General features: G+C 43.0%; 1 protein-coding gene across 3 annotated transcripts; it reads right to left on the bottom strand.

The window, feature by feature from the left end:
• Window positions 1–381: 381 nt before the first annotated feature.
• NFRKB (nuclear factor related to kappaB binding protein) lies at window positions 382–18,029 on the bottom strand. 3 transcript variants are annotated; one of them, XM_059829679.1, is made up of 25 exons: window positions 17,895–18,029; window positions 17,250–17,451; window positions 17,028–17,155; window positions 15,797–15,971; window positions 15,493–15,594; window positions 14,828–14,901; window positions 14,326–14,410; window positions 13,607–13,787; window positions 13,298–13,406; window positions 12,687–12,813; window positions 11,722–11,787; window positions 10,738–10,817; window positions 10,608–10,651; window positions 10,111–10,168; window positions 9,094–9,268; window positions 8,400–8,506; window positions 7,809–7,932; window positions 7,318–7,397; window positions 6,407–6,627; window positions 6,030–6,306; window positions 5,479–5,697; window positions 4,228–5,013; window positions 3,391–3,497; window positions 2,480–2,615; window positions 382–1,760 (listed from the first exon to the last, which is right to left on the bottom strand). In XM_059829679.1, the coding sequence occupies exons 1-25, from the start codon at window positions 18,027–18,029 to the stop codon at window positions 1,635–1,637; spliced, it is 3,924 nt and encodes a 1,307-aa protein (XP_059685662.1). In that variant the 3' UTR covers window positions 382–1,634. The 3 variants fall into 3 exon arrangements, with proteins under 3 accessions (XP_059685662.1, XP_009811057.2, XP_059685663.1); XM_009812755.2 differs by having other exon boundaries at window positions 10,111–10,171; XM_059829680.1 differs by lacking the exon at window positions 5,479–5,697.
• Window positions 18,030–18,322: the final 293 nt, after the last annotated feature.

Below are 18,322 nucleotides of genomic sequence, written 5' to 3' on the forward strand. Positions count from 1 at the left end.
ACAAAGTAGGACAGGTGCTCAGAAAACCTCAAATCACTCAAATTCTGTTCCTGAGGCATATAAACCATAATTCAAGTGCTTGCTTTAAAATGGAGTACTGATGTGCGCTGCTTATTCAATACTTACAGCTAGCCACTTCTTTTTTACCAAAAAACCCGATTTCCCCCAACCCACCCCTGAAGTAGTTAGCTGTTGTACAGAAAGACCAACACACCGAGCCTGAAGCGCAGCAAAGCTGCCTGCTCCGCTCAGCTGCAGCGGTTCTGAACAGCAACACACACAGCTCCAGCCACGCAGTTCAGCCAGCACTGGAGAGCGCTGAACTGTAAGACTTGGTTCTTTAAATAGATTATATTCAATAAGGTGTAACGTGGAGCAAACCACTTATTTAAAAAAAAGACTACAAGAGAAACCAGGTTAAAAAGAACCACCTTACAAAGAAGATGGACAATCTATTAGCCCTTGGCAAGCTTGACAATCATTGTACACAAAACAACAAGCTGTACAAAACCGAAAGGAGATGGCAGAGAGATTTGTAAGGCTTTCTGCCCTTTTATTCTTTTCCTGGTCCAACATGTCTTCTGATCTCATTCCGAGAATGCTTCAAGGTCGTATCAGAACAGCCACAAATTTATCTCTGGTATGTGCAAAATTCAGGACAAATTTACATGGAGAGATAAAATTGCAAAGCTAAAAACAAAACCAAAGGCCAGGATCATGGGTTAAAATATTTCTTCTGAGTCCAAGAGACTACAATTTGGGTATATTTGAAAACATATTCCAAAGTTTTAAAACAAGCTACAGTCTTTTTTGACTGATAAAAGGGTTTATTTGTTGAGGAAAACTAAAGGAGGATCCTTCTGGTGAACACCTTCTTTTTCCTTTCCAGCATACTCCCATTTGCTGACAGACTTGTTCACACAATGAATTTATCTCCTCCACTTCTCACTCCTCCCCATGGTTACTAGCTTTTTTACAGCAAAAACCGTCTTGACTCTCATCCTGCCTTTGACAGAAATTTGACATGGAAGCGGTATCTGTTCAAAAGAAGTTTGAGCTCAGAGGTAGGGGAGAGGTATTTAAAAAGTCTATAAATAGTACACCGAATGTGTTAGGGATCTACTTCCAGGCTATGTTACAAACAACTCTGGTGTCCAAGCCACCATCCTAAGTCATCTATATAAAAGTAGCGACAGCTAGACTCCAGCAAAAGGAGGCATCTTCTTCACGACTTTGAAAAGCCACTGAATTACCCCTTCCCAGCAAGTTTCCCTGGTTAAGGAACACCCAAGATCAACTGCTTTGCCTACAACCCAAAATGCACAGAAACGATATTCGCAAAAAGCCCTTTGGACGGGAAGAGAACAAAGAAAAGGAAGACATTTCTTAAATGATCAATGCCACAAAACGTGGCTTTACACATCTGGACTGAAACATTTTGTTTTGTAGGTACAGCGTCGTCTGTTGTGGAATTTCTACCTAGACATCACAATGCTGACTCCAGACAAGCAACGTGACAGAATCCAGTCCAATCCCTAGTCATGACTGTGGTTAGGTAGTCTTGGGTGGTTGGATGGAGGATGACCACAGACTCAGGGAAGTTCTTGGAAAGCAATGCATTTTCAAACCAGTGTTCATAGCTGATCCTGGGTCTGTTTTGGAGACGGAGCTGTTGTCACAACCACAGTGGAAACTGCTTTAGTAGAGCCGGACACTGTTCCCTGCTGGAGATGGGAGGCTGGTACAGTTTGAATTCGAACCTGTTTGAAATCGAAAGGAAAAAACTCAACTCATGTCAAAAACAACCTGGTGACACATTGCTCTTGCATCGCACTCTGAAAGCGCTGGTAAATTATCTGTTTCTGCTGCCAACAAAAATTCAGTTATACGAACAAGACCAAGCACCAAAACACATCAAGAACAGAATCTGTCACAAGAAGATCACTACATCCACTGTTCACGTGGGATGGTGGCAAGAGATCTCAGGATTAGAGAGGAAGAAGTAAAAACTAGTTTGAAAAAAAACCCTACACGTCAGCTGCTTTTACAAGTTTTCAGAAGAAGGACTTGGATCCATTGGATTCATTTCTACAGACTTGTTACTAGCAGCTCTCAATGCAGATTCATTCTTTGGAATTACAGAACACTAGAAATGGTGACCCACAGAAGCGAAAGTACAAAGCGCTACGAAGAGAGCCAAGTGTATAGAAACAATCCTTCAAACAGCTGGGAACATTTCCTGACAGGATTTTTGGGCTTACATTCATTATACGATCAGTGCTGCAAAAACATTTAAAAACCGTTATCCGGATGGAGGGAAGGTAAATGAGGTGATGCGCTGTATGTGCTTAATGCAGACACTGCAGCCAAGCTGTATACCTGTACTTTTTTATGGAACCCCATGTATCACGTGTAAAGTCCTCAGGAGACCTTAAGTCATAAAAAAAGCAAGTAACAGTATCGTTTTAGGTGCCGTTACCTGCGTGGCTTGGCCTTGCTGCTGCAGCTGCTGTAGTTGCTGTGCAGTCAGAAAACTCACTGGCTTGTTCCCAGCGATCAGTTTTGTCCCTGCTGGCATCGTAGTCAGGATGATATTTCTACCTAATCCACTGATGCTAAGGAAAGAGAATGTTGAAAGGTTAGGAAACAGCACAGCAGGCTAGGTCTTTCAGACTCACAAACTGTTCTTCAGTTGCTACTAGATTAAAGTTACTTACCTAATTTACTAATGATTTTAAGCAGTGGGTTTTTTTTCCCCCACAAAACTGGCAAATACACAAGTGACAAGTTTATGTCAACATTTATCACTGTGATAGAGAATTATTTTATCACATGAATTAAACCCTCTCATTCTGGACCGTGCACATCACTGGGTTAGTCTGATCAGACCTGAACACCTCTCAGGGAATGCAGAAAATAGCTAAGCACGCAGTGTTCTTCCTTGAAATACTAACCACGGGAGACACTACCAGAATTCATAGAAGAATAAACAAAAAGACTTCAATATCTGAATGCCAGAGGAATTTTCACTGAGGCAGTTAACACTTCCCTAGTTTCTTTAATGGAGAGATGGCCTCAAATTATATATATTTTCAGGTATGTCACCAGGTGAATTCTTGCTCAAACACACAGAAATAATCTAAATAGCTGGTTTCAAGGCAAAGAACATTTTTTCTTCAGTGTATTTGCTAGAACCTACACCTCAGGGCACCTAAACAAAGATTATGTTCTCATTGCTTGACACCGTATTCAGTTTCTTGCAGCTAATGGACGTGTTAACGGACTGCAAGTCTATTCCGCCCTCTGCTTGCTAGGTCCCCAGGAACCGATTGAACACAGACCTTCCTCAGCCTATTTCTAAAGCAAAACTACCAGATGCAAAATACTCACTTGGCCCCAAGGTTGCCCTTGATGATGGGGGCAGTCACCACACTCTTGCCTTTCACTGGCTGGCTGATCACTGACAGAGGCACTGTTATTCGTGCTGGTAGTTTACCCTAGAGAAGTTGAAGAACATATGAGAGGCCGCGGGGAGTTCAGCAGAGAAACTGCTTGACAACATGCAATTACCACTCATCTTGCTTTTTAGGAGTCCTGGGAGTAGAAACCAACAGCAGCTTTGCTGATGAAATCTGTGCTCCATTTCAGGCTCATTAAAATTCACCTCCATCTCATTCACTTCACAGCTGCCTCAGCCCTGCAAACCCACGTCATCTTTGCACCATGGTATTTCTCTGGGAAGGCTCACTGCATCCGTGCATGATTTTTATCCTTAGGAAGCTCTGGTAATGTCAATTAGCTTATTCAGCTTTCATGATACAGTTTATGGTGCCTTCAGCTTTGGACATTAAAATTGTATCAAACGGGGAATTTGATAAAACAGTTAATACAAGTAACAAGCACTTCTAGTTCTGACACCATTCCAAGGGAAATGATTTCAGAGGTGTGCGGCAAGACGCTGAGCTGCATGAGGTAGGACTTTAGATAAGCAAAGTTTATTTCATTTACTTGCAACAGGAGGTTAAGGGAAGACATATCTGACTGTTTTCTGGTCATTCAGCATTTAGCTATGATCCCACCACCACAAAATCAGTTGCAGACCCACATTCTACAGTACTTAATTTGAGCCTCTGGGGATGTAAAGAGACGTTTTCAGACATAAACCATCAGTATATTTCAGCATTCCCCTTTCTCACCCACCTCCAGAAAAAGGTTAGCATTACTTACTGCCTGGGATGTAGATACCACTGTGGTGCTGACGGGTACCTGCCGCACAGCAGTGGCTCCTGTGCCTATAGTTATGGGAGTCCCAGCAGCTCCCGAGGCCACAGCAACTGCTTTTGACACTGTGGCACTCACGGTTGGTAAAGAAACAGCTGAGGTATGGACTGTGCCCGGCACGCTCACTGCTGAGGAAGAGGGCACTTGCTTAGCATGAGTAGCTACCGTAATAGTCTGCCCAGCTTTGGGGGGCATCACCCCCAGCCCCTGCACGATTCTTATAGTAGCAGCTGGCTTGGCCTCCGTGGATGCCACCGTAGTTATGGCTTTGCTCTTCTGATCTGCCACAGTCATGCCCAGAGCAGGCATCAGTCGGAAAGCGGAGCTTGTTGGCTCTGCAGTCTTTAAGTCAGGAGTCACTTTAACCACCGTGCTTCCAGCTGGGCTGGAAGAAGCAGAAGTGGCTGTGCTAGTCTTGGCTGGAGAATCAGCAGTCTGGACAGGGTTGGATGTCACGTGCAAAGTTGCGGAGATGCCTTTCCCACTAGCACTGCTTCCCGCAGCTGCTGTGAAGAGGTCCTGAGTCAGTTTGACAGTAGTGACTTGAGATTTGGCCAGGGTGGCCATCATGTCCGGGGTGATACGCAGCACAGTCTGTCCCTTCGCATCGGTGGTGATAGAGGACGGGGGTAGGCGCAACACATCCTTTCCTTGGATACGAAAATTGGTCGCTGTGAGTGGGATGCCACTTCCAGGCTGGGTCTTCATGCCAAGTTGTCCTGTAATAGCCACCTGGAAGAGATCAAAGAAACAGCTGTATCAAAACAGGACACAGTCCAAGGCACAGTCAAAGTAAAACTTCGCTCCCATCAGAATTGGAGCGGCATGATGCTAGCACTCAGTACACTACTGAAAATAGTTCTGGTTGCGCATCAGATGGCATTCCCCAAAACCATATAAAATATGAAATACTGTGCAGCTGCTTTCTTTATCAAACAAGAAGAATGAAAACAAGATCAACATCTGAAGATGGTTAATTAAAGAACCTGCACTACACATCTTTTACCTGTATGTGAAAATGGGGCTCAAATACACCAAACCAGCAAGTGTCTAAATCTGTATGGTCAGTAACTCATACAGCATTACAGCCCACTACAGTTTTCACTATCTTTTCACATCTGCATATCACGTCTGTCACAACCAACAGGAAATAACTGAGTCGTGGAGCCCAGTTCCTTGTCTCTCCCTCTCTCTCACCTGCTTGATGATATTCTGGCCAGCTACATTCTGGATGACAGTGGTAGAGGTGGTGCTTGTAGCAGAACTGCCTGGAGAGCTGGTTACTGGCTTTACAGCAGGACTGGGCGCTGCAGACAGTCCTGTCACAGTGATGCCTGTCTGTCCTGTCACGGAGCTTCCTGCTCTTTGCACCTGCACTGGGCTGGTTTGAGCTTTTACCGGCAGAGTCATCACAGCCTACAGCAAGACACAGAGGCAGCCTATGAACAGGCTAACACAACACTAACAGACTAATAAAATTTACTCTTTTTGTCTCGTGCCTTATAGCTTGCAAGTTCCATGGACTTTTTACTGTCATGCACAATTTAATGGTGCCACATAAATAGGCAATGGGGTGAAAAAAGGAGCACTGAACAGCATTCTTTATGCAAAACTGTTTCTATGCTCTTGCTCTGCAGTTACTGCATGTTCCAAGCAAGCAAGTAATCCCTGTGCACCATATCGAAATACTAGAAGTTGTCAGATGAGAAGTCAGAGCTACTCCACCGTTTCCATGCAGCCAAACTCACCTGAGGGAGCACTTTGGATTGTGCGGCTGTAGCTGGAACGCGGATTTGAGGCACTGACGTAGGTTGCTGCTGCTGGGTTACCGCCGGAGCTTGCTGAGACACAGCTGGCAGGCTGGACTGGGCAGTGACCACCCGGACCTGCGGCAGTCCTGAGGAGGTGGTATGACTTACCACCCGGGTGGGAGGTGGCTGCGGCCCTGGCTGCGTCTGTGAACTCTGAGCTGTGGAAAGCAATGTCCCGAGCTGTGGCATGGTAGGGGATGATACCAGAAGAACGCTACAGAAAAGACAAAGCCCGTAGGGTCAGCAAAGGTGTAGGAAATGACTGAGAAAGAATCAGTAACATTCACAAGCCACGTACGAGACAGAAGAATTACCTTTGGCTGGGTTTTGCTGGCTCCGATCCAGCACTAGATACACTCTTGCTAACCACAGACACTGGTGGGGGTGAAATAGGCATTGCTGGTAATGCTGGTGCAGTTGGTGTCACGGGAGTCACGGGAGTTGGTGGCATGCTGGAGTCACTAAGACTCAGCTGACTGGGCTCTGATGTGCTGCTGGGGAGTGCTTTCACAGAACTCTCCTTGCTACTAGACTTCTGCAAAGAAACCACGTCAGGCATGAAGGTCTTTACAAAAAATGGTTTTGATTGCTGCACTCCAAGAGAGTGGGCTAAGCACTTTAAACTGAGTTCTGTATGGTTATGAATGATGCCCTGCTGCTAAATCCTGAAATCGCAGATGACTGACTGCCTTCCTCAACTGCAGCCACAAGTGGGCTGGTGCGTTTGGCTGCTCCTGTTCTCAGGGTAAAGTGCATCTCAGTAGTAGCAAACATTCGTAACACGCAGATTTCCACCTTGGTTAATTTGCCAACAGCAACTACTTTAGAGATATTTGATATCAATAATGACAAAAAAGACATCCACACCCTGACAACTTCAGCACAGCAAAGAGGAGAGCAGCAGACGTGTTCCACACACTCTGCTACAGATTAACCTCAAAACCAGATCTGAAAGACCACCCCTAAGATAGGGAGCACAAATTAATTCCATTGACCTTTCTGCTGAGATCAACAAGGATAACAGTGGAAGCTGGGAGGTGTAAAAGTCCCCTCTTTCGCTCATTATCTTGTGCACTGGTGCTAGACTAACGCTGACATTCATAAACATAATGAACTGGTAACTCAAATAGGTGGTAATTGGATGCAGAATTTATGGATTAAATTAAGCCCATATCCCCTTCCCAATCCCAAAAGCATCTGTGCAAACCTATGCAAAGAAATTTACCATTTTAGCCGGAGGTTTTGGCTTCTGCTGAAGAGCTTTCTTGGCCTTTGCTGCAGCAGCTTGAGCCTGGTGAATCCGTTCTGCAAATAAAAATTAATGGTTAGAGTTCCTGAACATGAGCAAACACGAGTTAAGAAAGAGGCCAGTCAAGAACTGCAAGTTCATCTTCAAACAAGAAATCAAACGCACATAGTCATGTAATAATGCAAAGAAGAACACCAAAAAGGCTGAAACAAAGACACATAAGAAGTTGTGAATGTACACATACATCTGCAGTTCTTGTACACAGGATGCTATTTTTCAAACAAATACTTCAAGCTGACACACTGCTCTGCAAGACTGGATTTAAGGGCTGATGGGCTAACATTAGCAAACTGACTAGAGGAAAAAGCTAGACTGACAAATTTATGTTCATTAGCCAGCTGGACTGAAGAAGCTCAAGAGATTTACAAACATTTTCAATTCTTAAGATATCTCCAAGCCAGGCTTACCAAACTCTTCCTCGCTCCTGTCCCGGTGCAGGTAGATCCACAACTTACGTCCAATGTCATATTTCACACAGGGATCTTTCTCGTAATGTAATCGATCCAAAGCACCACTAACAACAGTATTAACCTGAAAGTTCAGAATTCATGGAATTACAAGACGTCCCTGGTCTGGCTAGCCAAAAGTCACGAATAGAAAAGTAATCCTATTTGGCATAAAAGCCGAGTAAGCTGCTACCAATCTTCATTTGAGAGAGAACTGACTGAGAGCAGATGTTGCAGCACAGGATGCTTTTTGCCACCTTGGATTCAATGGAGCTTCCACCAAAGCTGAGAGCTCTGAAAATTGAAAATTCTGAATCTAAAATGTGAGCAGCTATAAGACATGGTGTTAGTTCTGCAGCTTTTCTAGCTGTTTTTTCATCATCCAGAGTTCGGGGCAGATTTGCAGCAGCTCACCAAAGTAGAACATAGCTCTCATTTGCTAGTCAAAGCAGCATAAAAAATTATTGGGCCTCAGCCACTGAATACTGCCCAGGTCCGCACAGCATATTTTTAGGAGAATCTGTTTGAGGCTAGACATGACATCCAACTTACTTGAGCACTTGTGACATCGGGAGCTAGGAACTGGGAATCTTTAAGCAGCTCACATATTTCAGCACGAGTCCCTTCTCCATTAGGAAGGCGAGCAGCAGCATCACGAACTGAAATACAAAATCAGAGCTTAAACTTCCAGCCGTAACTAGGTAGCTGTATTCAAGTACTTCGGCAGATACATTTTGGTATTGCTCTCTTATCCCTGCTCTCATAGTGCCTGCTTGCTCAGCAAAATCTAGCCCCCATGATCCCGCAGAGATACGAGAAGAGATTATAAAGGATCATTTTAAAGTACATCAACTGTGCCGGCTTTGTGCTAGGAGTGATGAACTTGGGGAACAGCACTGAACCCCAGAATGACTTCACAATGCCCCAACTTCACAACTGCATACTTAAACCACCACTCCTTGTTTTCCAGTTATCTGAGCCTTATCTTCAGCCAGCCCCATGGACTCTCCTCTCCATTTCCCATTTCCTTTCAGATCAACAGCAACACACAGATGCCTTCTTTTCTAGTTATTCCTGCTCCCAGCATTTCATCACCTTTACTTCACGTGATTTATTTCTTCTTCACTTATGCCATCCCAGCCTGCCCACCTTTTCCCTTTATAATGTAGAACCCTGAAGCCATTGCTTGTGGCGGCCAGGGAAGCCTTTTTCTTTTTTGAAAAAAATTTTTTGGCCATCACCTTACCAAGGGACAAGATGGTGACATATGCTGGTCGGTCTGAGCGCAGGAGAGAATGCTCTCGGGCTTTGTTTAATGACGTTTCCTTGTCAAACACCCCCTTCACGGGACCAACAACTGACTCAAAGCCATGCATACGGAAAGTGAAAGCTTTGTGGGGCTGGCTGTAACGGTAACGTTCCTGTATTTGGAAACAAGAGAACGGAATTTAGCAGGAAACATACAGAGCAAAGTCTTAAACTTGTGCTACGTTTATACTCTAAGTTAAGTTACTATCATTCTCTAGAGATTTTTTTTTTTAAATTAAAGGCTCAAATACTGCTGTAGAAACTTATTTTGGATCAAAGACAAGCACAAACTACTTCAAGCAGAATATAAAGCACCGCCTAACCAAAGTGTGCAGGTGCAATACATTAGGTTCATTGTTAAGCAGCTGCATAGACTAGAGAGGTGCCAGAGAGACACCTTCTGCCCAGCAAACATCCCTTCCCCCAGCAACAAGCAGCCCTTTCTTCCTTCTCCAATCTGGCAAAAGACAGGTTTCCAAAATTTAACCTGGATATTCTACCATGCACACAGCACATGTACCCAGGGAGAAGAATCGTCATCATGTGCTTACCCTGTAACGCACACTCGCGTCTACGACAGACAAGATAACTAAGTGTATGGCTGCACTTACTGCCACTTGTCTTCTGCTCATACTCATACATGTCCAAAAAATACAGAGATAAGTCACCCTCATATGCTGGGGGATGGCAGAGGAGATAGAAGGTTGGCACTACCAATTTCAATTAATTTTGCCCAACAGCCATTGGAAATACAGGTGCTTTTGAAGATCTAGGCTATATTGTTAGCAAGTTTTAGGTAAGGCCAAGATACCTACTTCAAGGCAGAAAAAACATACTAATTCTTTACGTTAACAAAGTTTCTGTAGAGTATAAAACTGCCATCACATACAAATTCTGTTGTTTTAGCGGCCAACTGTTTCAACACGTGCATTTAAAAATAAGATTCTCTTCTTACCTGCTCCTGAAACACGCGTTTCTCCTCTCCAGTGCTAGGTCGGACTACATAGTCAGTCCTTCTGAAACAAAGGTCACCATCGGTTCGGAGCAACAACAAGCCCACAACAATCCCAAAGAACATCCCAAAGGATTAGTCACCTCACCCTTTCTGCAAATTCTTCTGAACAAATTCTGAAAGTATTTATGATATTATAAATAAGGCCTGCAGAGATCTTAAAATGTGTTCTACGCATTACCTGAAGGTAAGCAAGGACTTTAAACAATCTAGTGATGAGGGCGTAAGTTAGATTACAGGTTTGCTCTGATAACACAGGAGAACTTGGGGAAAAAATCAGTTGACTTTGTGTAAAATCAGACTATCAAATTCCCTCCTGCTCCACAATGTAAAATCTTTTTATTTTAAGCAACCAGTCATTCAGATCCAGAGGCGCAAGGACCAAACTTCATAGCTTTAGCACGCACTGGAAAAGCTTTCAAGTAGTATTATGTACTTACACTCTAGGAATTGGTGTTGTGGCATCTGAGCTGTCTTCATTTTCCTGTCGAACAATAGAGAAGCGTCAGTGTCAGATATAACTCAGTCAGGTTTTGTGCTACTAGAAGGTGATTTTTTTTTCTGACTCACTTTGAAAAAAGTCTGGTCTTTGGTCTCCAACCAGAGCTGAAACAGTGCTACCAATTCCTTCTCATGATCTTGGCAAGAACCTAGTCCAAGAAATCAGGAAAAATAGGAAACAGAAGTCCTTTATTTGTTATGAAGCTGATTGCTTGTGCTTCCCAGTCATCTCCTACTCCCTTCCCCCCTCTATGCATCACCAGTCACAAGGCATCTTCCACACTTCACTTCAGTTTCAGTACTTGAACACACCCAGGCTTAGAAAAGTGCTAAAACCTAGCTAGTGCCCTACGTCGGTACGAAGGATGGCATTTCAACTCCTGGCACAGCGGGCATGATACTGTTTGAGATACTGCCACCTGACATTTGGAGATGGTTCCCACTCTCCAAAGTAATCCCAGTCACCCGGTCCCTGAGCTTCTGCTTGTGCCTGGGTAACCTCCACCAAAGACTGTGAAAGGGACTAGAGGAATAACTTCCTGACTCCAAATCTCTGCCAGTTTAAACCATAAACGCGTTCATTCACTCAGTACGAGCCTGGGAACATTTATTATTAATTTGCTCTTTGGTTCCCACTTTTAAAAATAAGAATAGTATCAGTTTGCTCCACAGAGAAGCTTAATTATTCTATAATTGTAATAATTAATAATTACTCTGAATAATCAGAAGGTATGCTCTACAGAAGGGAAAATATGAAGGTGTTCAGACAGATTTGAAGGGTGACATAAACACGGTTAGGTCAGCAACACAAAGAAATACAGCCCAGTGCCTTTGCTCACTTATTCTCTCTGTGATGCTGATACTAATGTCTTGTGAAAACCTTGAATCCAAACACATCTTTGCTCAGCTAAAAGAAAAGAAAAGGCCTAACCAATGAATTAACAGGTCTCTTTGTCCTTCTCTCTGGGCTGCAGCAAGATGAGAAGTAAAATCCTGGAGAAAACAACGACCATTTACTATAGCAGAAATCACAGAAGAGCACAAGATACTCACCAAGCAATTTCCACTGCTGAGTTTTTTCCTTGAATTCAACAAAAGGCGAGAAGCTGGAAGGAACATCTACAATGAAAAATGTGCATGTCAGAGACATCATACACTCATCCAAACCCCAAAATCCTACTGTTGTAACGCAAGCTGTTGAGGTAGACTCACAGTGACAGATAAAGCATTTGAAGCGATTATGTAAGTGCATCTCTAAATTTATACTTGCCCAAAGGGAACGTAAGCATCTCAGAGTAACAGTGCAAGCACAAGAAAAGAATAGAACAGGATAACGAGTCTTTCATCTACAGGCTGTCAGATGAGATCCTGTTCATGCTGTGAGGCACCAGGAACTCTTACTGTACAGTGACTATCCCTGGGCTCATGGGAAGCGAACTCAGGATTGACAGTATTCACCAGCATTAAGTACCCATGCTGCAAAGGCCACTACAATCTACACCGTCTCTCCCTTTAAAACTTCCCACTAAACAAATGAGAACCACAGAATAATCTAGTTTGAAAGGAACGTCTGAAGCTTAGCTGGTCCAAGCCCCAGGTCAAAGCTGGGCCAACTTCATGTTTCCAGTGGAATGCTCACGGCATCATCTAGTTTATTTTTTATTATCTCCAAAGACAACCACAACGTCTTCGCACCAGGAAGACACTGATTTTTTCCCACTTCAAACATCCTGCCTGAAGCGCATGATCTAAACAGGAGAAACTGCCTGTCTAGAGGCAATTTTCATGCACATTTTCACATACTCGGGAATCAAGCTGGGTCTTATCTACTATCCACATGCAAAACAAGTCTACCACAAGCAAGAAATGTAAGCCATAAAGCCTATCATAAAAACGCTGTCAATAATACAATGATTGATTGTAGTGATGAATTAAAGTTGATTTGAGCTATAATATAAACCAGCACTGATTAGAACTGAGGTACAAGCATCATTAATATTTTTAACAGCCATTCTTACCTCTGCTGTCACCTGTCAAGTACTGCAAGGCGGGTAAAACCAGTTCAGACCAGTTAGGGGCAAAGGAGAACCAGTTATTTAGCGCGCTGGCAGGAGAAGATTGCCAATCTAGAACTTTATCTTCAAGCTGAAGAGGAAAAAAAAAAAATCTATTAAAGATCTCATGCTTTAAACTATGACTATTTTAATAAAGAAGAGAACAAAACAGCTAAACATATCCAGAGGGAAAACAAGGGGTTTTATATATAAAAAAAAATTACCTGACTTTTTCAAGTAACCGTAAGACAGTATTTCAGACAACAGACACCAACAAAGGGAATACACTTCCCCACCATCTCTGGCCTTAACATACAGAGTATCTCTAACCATCATCTAAAAAGCGGGTATGGAAAGACTTACCAAATCAACTGACTCAATTTATGGAACATGTTAAAAACAGAATGTGATATGCACTCCCAAAGGGTTTCATTTCTTTAATACGTAATCTGCATCTTAATATAATTTACAGCAGGACAACTCTGGAGAAAAATCACTATTACATAGCTGTAAAACCCTCTATCCCCTAAGTTTGCTTTCTACAAAGGTTCCTGGATAAGTGCGTGGTTCCTTACCACAGACAGAGTAGCAGGTCCTTCCAGAAACAGTATCTCCAAAAGAAGGAAAAAGAAGCTGGAAGATATTTCATTTATTCCAAGGCATGGCTTCATCTCTTCAAGAGGCCTTCAAATGAAAGAGAACACAAGCAGAGTAAGTTCCGTGAGTAAATATTCACCTTCATATACAAAGATGAACACCACACATTTCACACATCCCAGGCCGCACAAAACCAAAGCCTGCTAAAGTCCCACAGAAATCCGAGCTGCAACATCTGTTGCTCTCTCCACCCGCGCAAGGCGTTCAGGGCCCTCCGAAGCACTTACTCCTCTTTGACGGATGACAGAGGGATGGGGGAAGGATCCTGAGACATCGGTGGGATTCCATCTGCATTGCTAAGAGCGTCAGCCAAATCTTCCACCTCGGATTTAATACTCTTCAGCTTTTTTTTCTTCTTATCTTCCTTTTCCTTCACCTTTTTCTTGAGGGTTGCAAGGTCAAATAAGGCTTTAGATATGATAAAAGGGAAGAAGACTAATGAGAAAAATTTCTTACTGTATTTCATCGAGAATCACAAACTAGTTATATATTTAAACATATATTCAGAAATGTGGGTAGAAACATAGATTCAGAAATGTGTGTAGTGTGCACTCATTCACACATCATTCATCCCATCCTCCCTGTCATTTCCCTGAATCCTTATTTTTCCCCTCAATGCACTCTGCTTTAATAGAAAACCTCTAGTTTTTAAACCAATGTACGTGAAATTAGAAAGGTAAAGGTAACTGCTTAGAGCAGAGATACAAATTAACCTCAATCAATTAGTTGGAAGCACTTTCAGCGGAAACTGGAGTCGTCTGTGAGCAACTGAAATGGAACAACTCACAGCCCCGGAGTGGTTAGCCAGCTCTGTGAAGAGCAGGATACAACCATCTATCGAGACCGCCTTCACCCTTAGCTTTTCACACACACAGGATACTCATATTTTCATGCACACATACAGGATATTCATGCAGTGCACAAGTACTGCGTCCAAACCACTAACCTGCTAAGGACCCTTTCCTGCCAGCATTTACTCGAGTCATAATGTCCTCAAGAGTCAGGTCCGTTGTCACTAGATCGGGGTGGTCCTACACAGGACAATGGGATAGAAATTAGAATTGGGACAAGCGTCAAGAAAACGACAAGGGTACAGATGATAACCCAAGTCCTGAAATGCCTCAAACTTATCCAGGATCAGCTTATAAAGTTATTTATTGCAATAAAAGTCACGAAGTCTTCTAACCCTGAAATCAAAATTTTTGTCTCTCCAAAACAAATCACTAAAACTACAACATCCTTCTAAACAGATAAGCATAAACAGGAGTTGCATATATACGCTGACAATTAAATACGGGTTATGATACAGGGCTGAAGGGTGGTTGCACACAAAAAAAGAAGCAATCATTTTGTCACCCAAAAGTACCCTGAACTTTACAGCTAACAGACAAAAGACTAATAGAAAAAAATGCAGTCCCACCCCTGCCCCAGACTTCTTGACATCTTACAGGCTGACGTTTTCGTTTCTCATGGTGCTTCTTCAACATCATCTTCAAATCACTTTCCCCAAGTTCTATCTTGTCTGCAATGAAAAAAACATTCAGAGATTGCTTGCACAGTTTTCCATTACCGTTACTTTACAGACTTCTTAGAATACCATTTGCTATCCATTCCCACGTTCAACAATCTCCAAATTTCAATAACTAAGTTTTCCTTATTTGAATGTCATTCTTTTAATCAACCAATTTATTTCTTCTGTGGGTCATCAGGTTTCACTGCTGATGCAAGTATGGAAGTGGTAAGAAGCGAGAACCAGCTGTGCTGCACGAAGGGTTTGCAAACTTGATTACAGGAACCTTAGGAAGGATTCCCTTGGCACATACACCAAAATATTTCGAACTGGACTATGCTAATGCTTCAACCATTAAAGGCAAAATACAACAGAGAAATCAGTAGTATTACACAAACTGTAGACCCTTGTGTTAAAATACTAGCTTTCCAAGGAGAAAAAGATTAAATAAGCTGGGAGAAGAGACAACTGTTTTAGAGACCGCAAAAAATGAAGCATTACAAGATTTCCCATCGAACAACAGATTTTCAAACTGATTTCTTGCAGGGTCTCAAAAGTAATTCTCACCCCCAAATCTGTATCGACTCCTAGTTTGGTTCTCACCTGCTGTTTTCATGTCCAAGGTTGACAATGTGGGGATCACTCTCAGGGGAACTGGGGGACTTGGACAACGTGCTGGAGAACTAGGAGGCCAAGAGCTTAAATCTAAAATAAAGAGAGAAACAAATTTATTTCTGCAAGACCTAGCACCGGTCTACATAATTCTACTCCCCCGTGTTCATTAGATCACAGCCAATAAAACTGTGGAGTCCAGTTTCCATTCTTCTTTCAAAGACACTGTCCTCACATCAAAAATTTGTCTGTCTCCATTCACACCTCAAGTCTTTAGTTCAGTCCAGGCCATTACCTTCTTCATCAGAAGACAAGGTGGTATCTCCACACTCCTCTTTCACTTCCCTCAGAATCTTCAAGTAGCGCCGATGCGTCCGTCTGTCTCGTTCTTCCGTGTCATACGTCGGTGAGAAATGCTTTCTTCTTAGGGTCATATCAGGGCCTCCTTTCCTAGCTAAATCCAGCAAGTGCTGGAAGATGAGATACGTGTGACATTAGCTCTCTCAGCTATGGTGTTGCGAGCTGCAACAGATAAGCTCAACTCACATACTTTCAGCACGTTTAACATTTGGAACTGGTGTGGTAAGCACCTCAGTTCTTTATATGACAACCCTTAAAAAGTATCGGTATCTGCCACATACGAGATTTTAAAAACAGCATTTTAGACCAACCATTTAAAGGGGGAAAAAAGCAAGGAGAAATTTCTGCACCTTCATCTGCACACACAATACCTCACTGTCATTTTATGTGGACTGTTGAGAGCAACCTAACCATTGATCTGAGATTCACCTGTGCAGTTGCCATGCCAAATACATAACACAGACAACGGAATACTGTCTCTTTTGAAGAAAACATTTTACCCCTTACGGCTACAGAGGAAATAACTTCCTACACACTTCTGTATTCTTTTTCCCATATCACTGTGAGGCGTTTTATAAAGACCGATGTTCATCCATACATCCCGTATGTTTCAACGTCTAAGCGTAATGAAATGGTAAGTGACCAAGTATCTACAACGAACACATTTCAGTTGGCAGCAATTAGCTGACAACAGTATCCACAGAGGAAGACTTCATCAGGGATCTACAGGCATCAGAATCACAGTTTTGTATCTATTCTATACCAGTCCCCAGTAAAGCTGGGAAATTCACACAACTACATATTTAGCAACCTTGCTTGTTTCACAATGACAGAAATGGTAAAAAATGAAGGCAGAATGACTTGTTAATAGGACAGTAAGGTGTAAAGGGGCAAACGCAGGAAGCAGCGGACAAGGTGGGCATGGAAAAAAGACACTATACACAAGCGAGAGCTATGAGAGTTTCTAAACCTGCAATCTGCAAACACAACGATGTTACTAGTGTTCTCATATTACAGGGACCATGGGAAAACCAGAAAAGCAGCATTCATTAAAGGAAAGACCTCCGAGAACAGTGAATGCACAAATACCAAGACGCTTTGTTGTAAAGACAACCCATTTGTTACAGAAGACAAGAAAGCGATGACCACACCCTGAAGACACTCACATTGCGGGATGCGAGGATCTGCTTGAGCAGTCGGTAGAAGTATTGCTGCTGAGAGCTCAGGTAGCGTTTGTACTGGGACTTAAAACAGAGCTGCCGGTATTTCACAACTTCAGGATTAAAGTGACCATCTGTAAAAAGAGGTAAAAAACACCTCAGTTTTCATCAACTGCTAGCTGAGAACTTAACCTCGAAAATACACAGAAGTTTATTACGCTCACTGACCCCGGAAGAGTTTCTGGGCGATGTGCAGTGGATTTCCAAAACGGAAGTTTTCACCACTGAACAAGGCAGAGATGAGTTTGTTCTGATGCTCTCGGTTGTTTTCAGGAAAGTGAGGCAGGAATTTTTTTAGGTGGTCTTGCTGCGCATCTGTCAGCACCTCCTGCCACGTAGACAAGCTGACAACTTCAAAGAAGATCTCAGGCTAAAGAAAGCAAAAAACAGTAGTGAGGAAAACGCATCCGCGTCTCTGACAATTTTCTAGCCCTTAGGGCTTTCCGTGGTTAAATAACACAAGTCACGAGACAGTGTCTCACCAAATGCAGAAAACAACAGAGCGTAAAGTGGAAAAGTAAGGAAATTAATGATAGTATTGGCAACAAGAAAATAAATTCAAAACTTGTAACAAACAAAACTTTCTCAAAGGCAATTGTAAAATAGGAAAGAGTGTTATCTAGAAAAAGAACATAACAGAATGGTTTTAAAAGATGTTTTCCCCGAGATTAATCAAAGCCCTTTTTGACACCTTTTCCAGGACAGTCAGAAACATCTCCCCTCTTCCCAGCTTGCTCTGTAAGCCCCACAAAGGGAGTTAAACACACCATTTACCAAGGCTCTGAAAAGGTAAAGCATCTTAGCCCTACTCACGTCCTCCAGAAGGTCCTCGGGCAGACTAACCCTGGTGGTGCCCAACATGCAGTCCTCCATGATGCGTGTGCCATTTCCTTCCCCGCAGGGTCCCAGCTCCAGGGGGTCCGTCAGCATGTGATCCAGAGAGTCCATTTTGCACCCTCTCCCGCTCCTGAACAACGGCAGCAAAACCCTCAAGAACCGAAAATCCCAAACCCAGACACATTCCCCAGCTGAGGAATGACTGAGAAGCCGCGTTTCATGAAGTGGTTGTTTAAACGCAAGCTACAGAATCAGGCGGTTGAGATACACAAGGTATTACAGCGTTAATTTACTGTTCAATTGCAACACGAGCCATGTCAACAGCGGAATGCTTTTCCAGACAGCGTGTACCATACCCCGGCACAGGCAGACTGGAAAGCGCAGGTGACCCATTTCATTTTGCT

This window comes from Gavia stellata, chromosome 26 (assembly GCF_030936135.1).
Source record: "Gavia stellata isolate bGavSte3 chromosome 26, bGavSte3.hap2, whole genome shotgun sequence".
Lineage (NCBI taxonomy): Eukaryota > Metazoa > Chordata > Aves > Gaviiformes > Gaviidae > Gavia > Gavia stellata.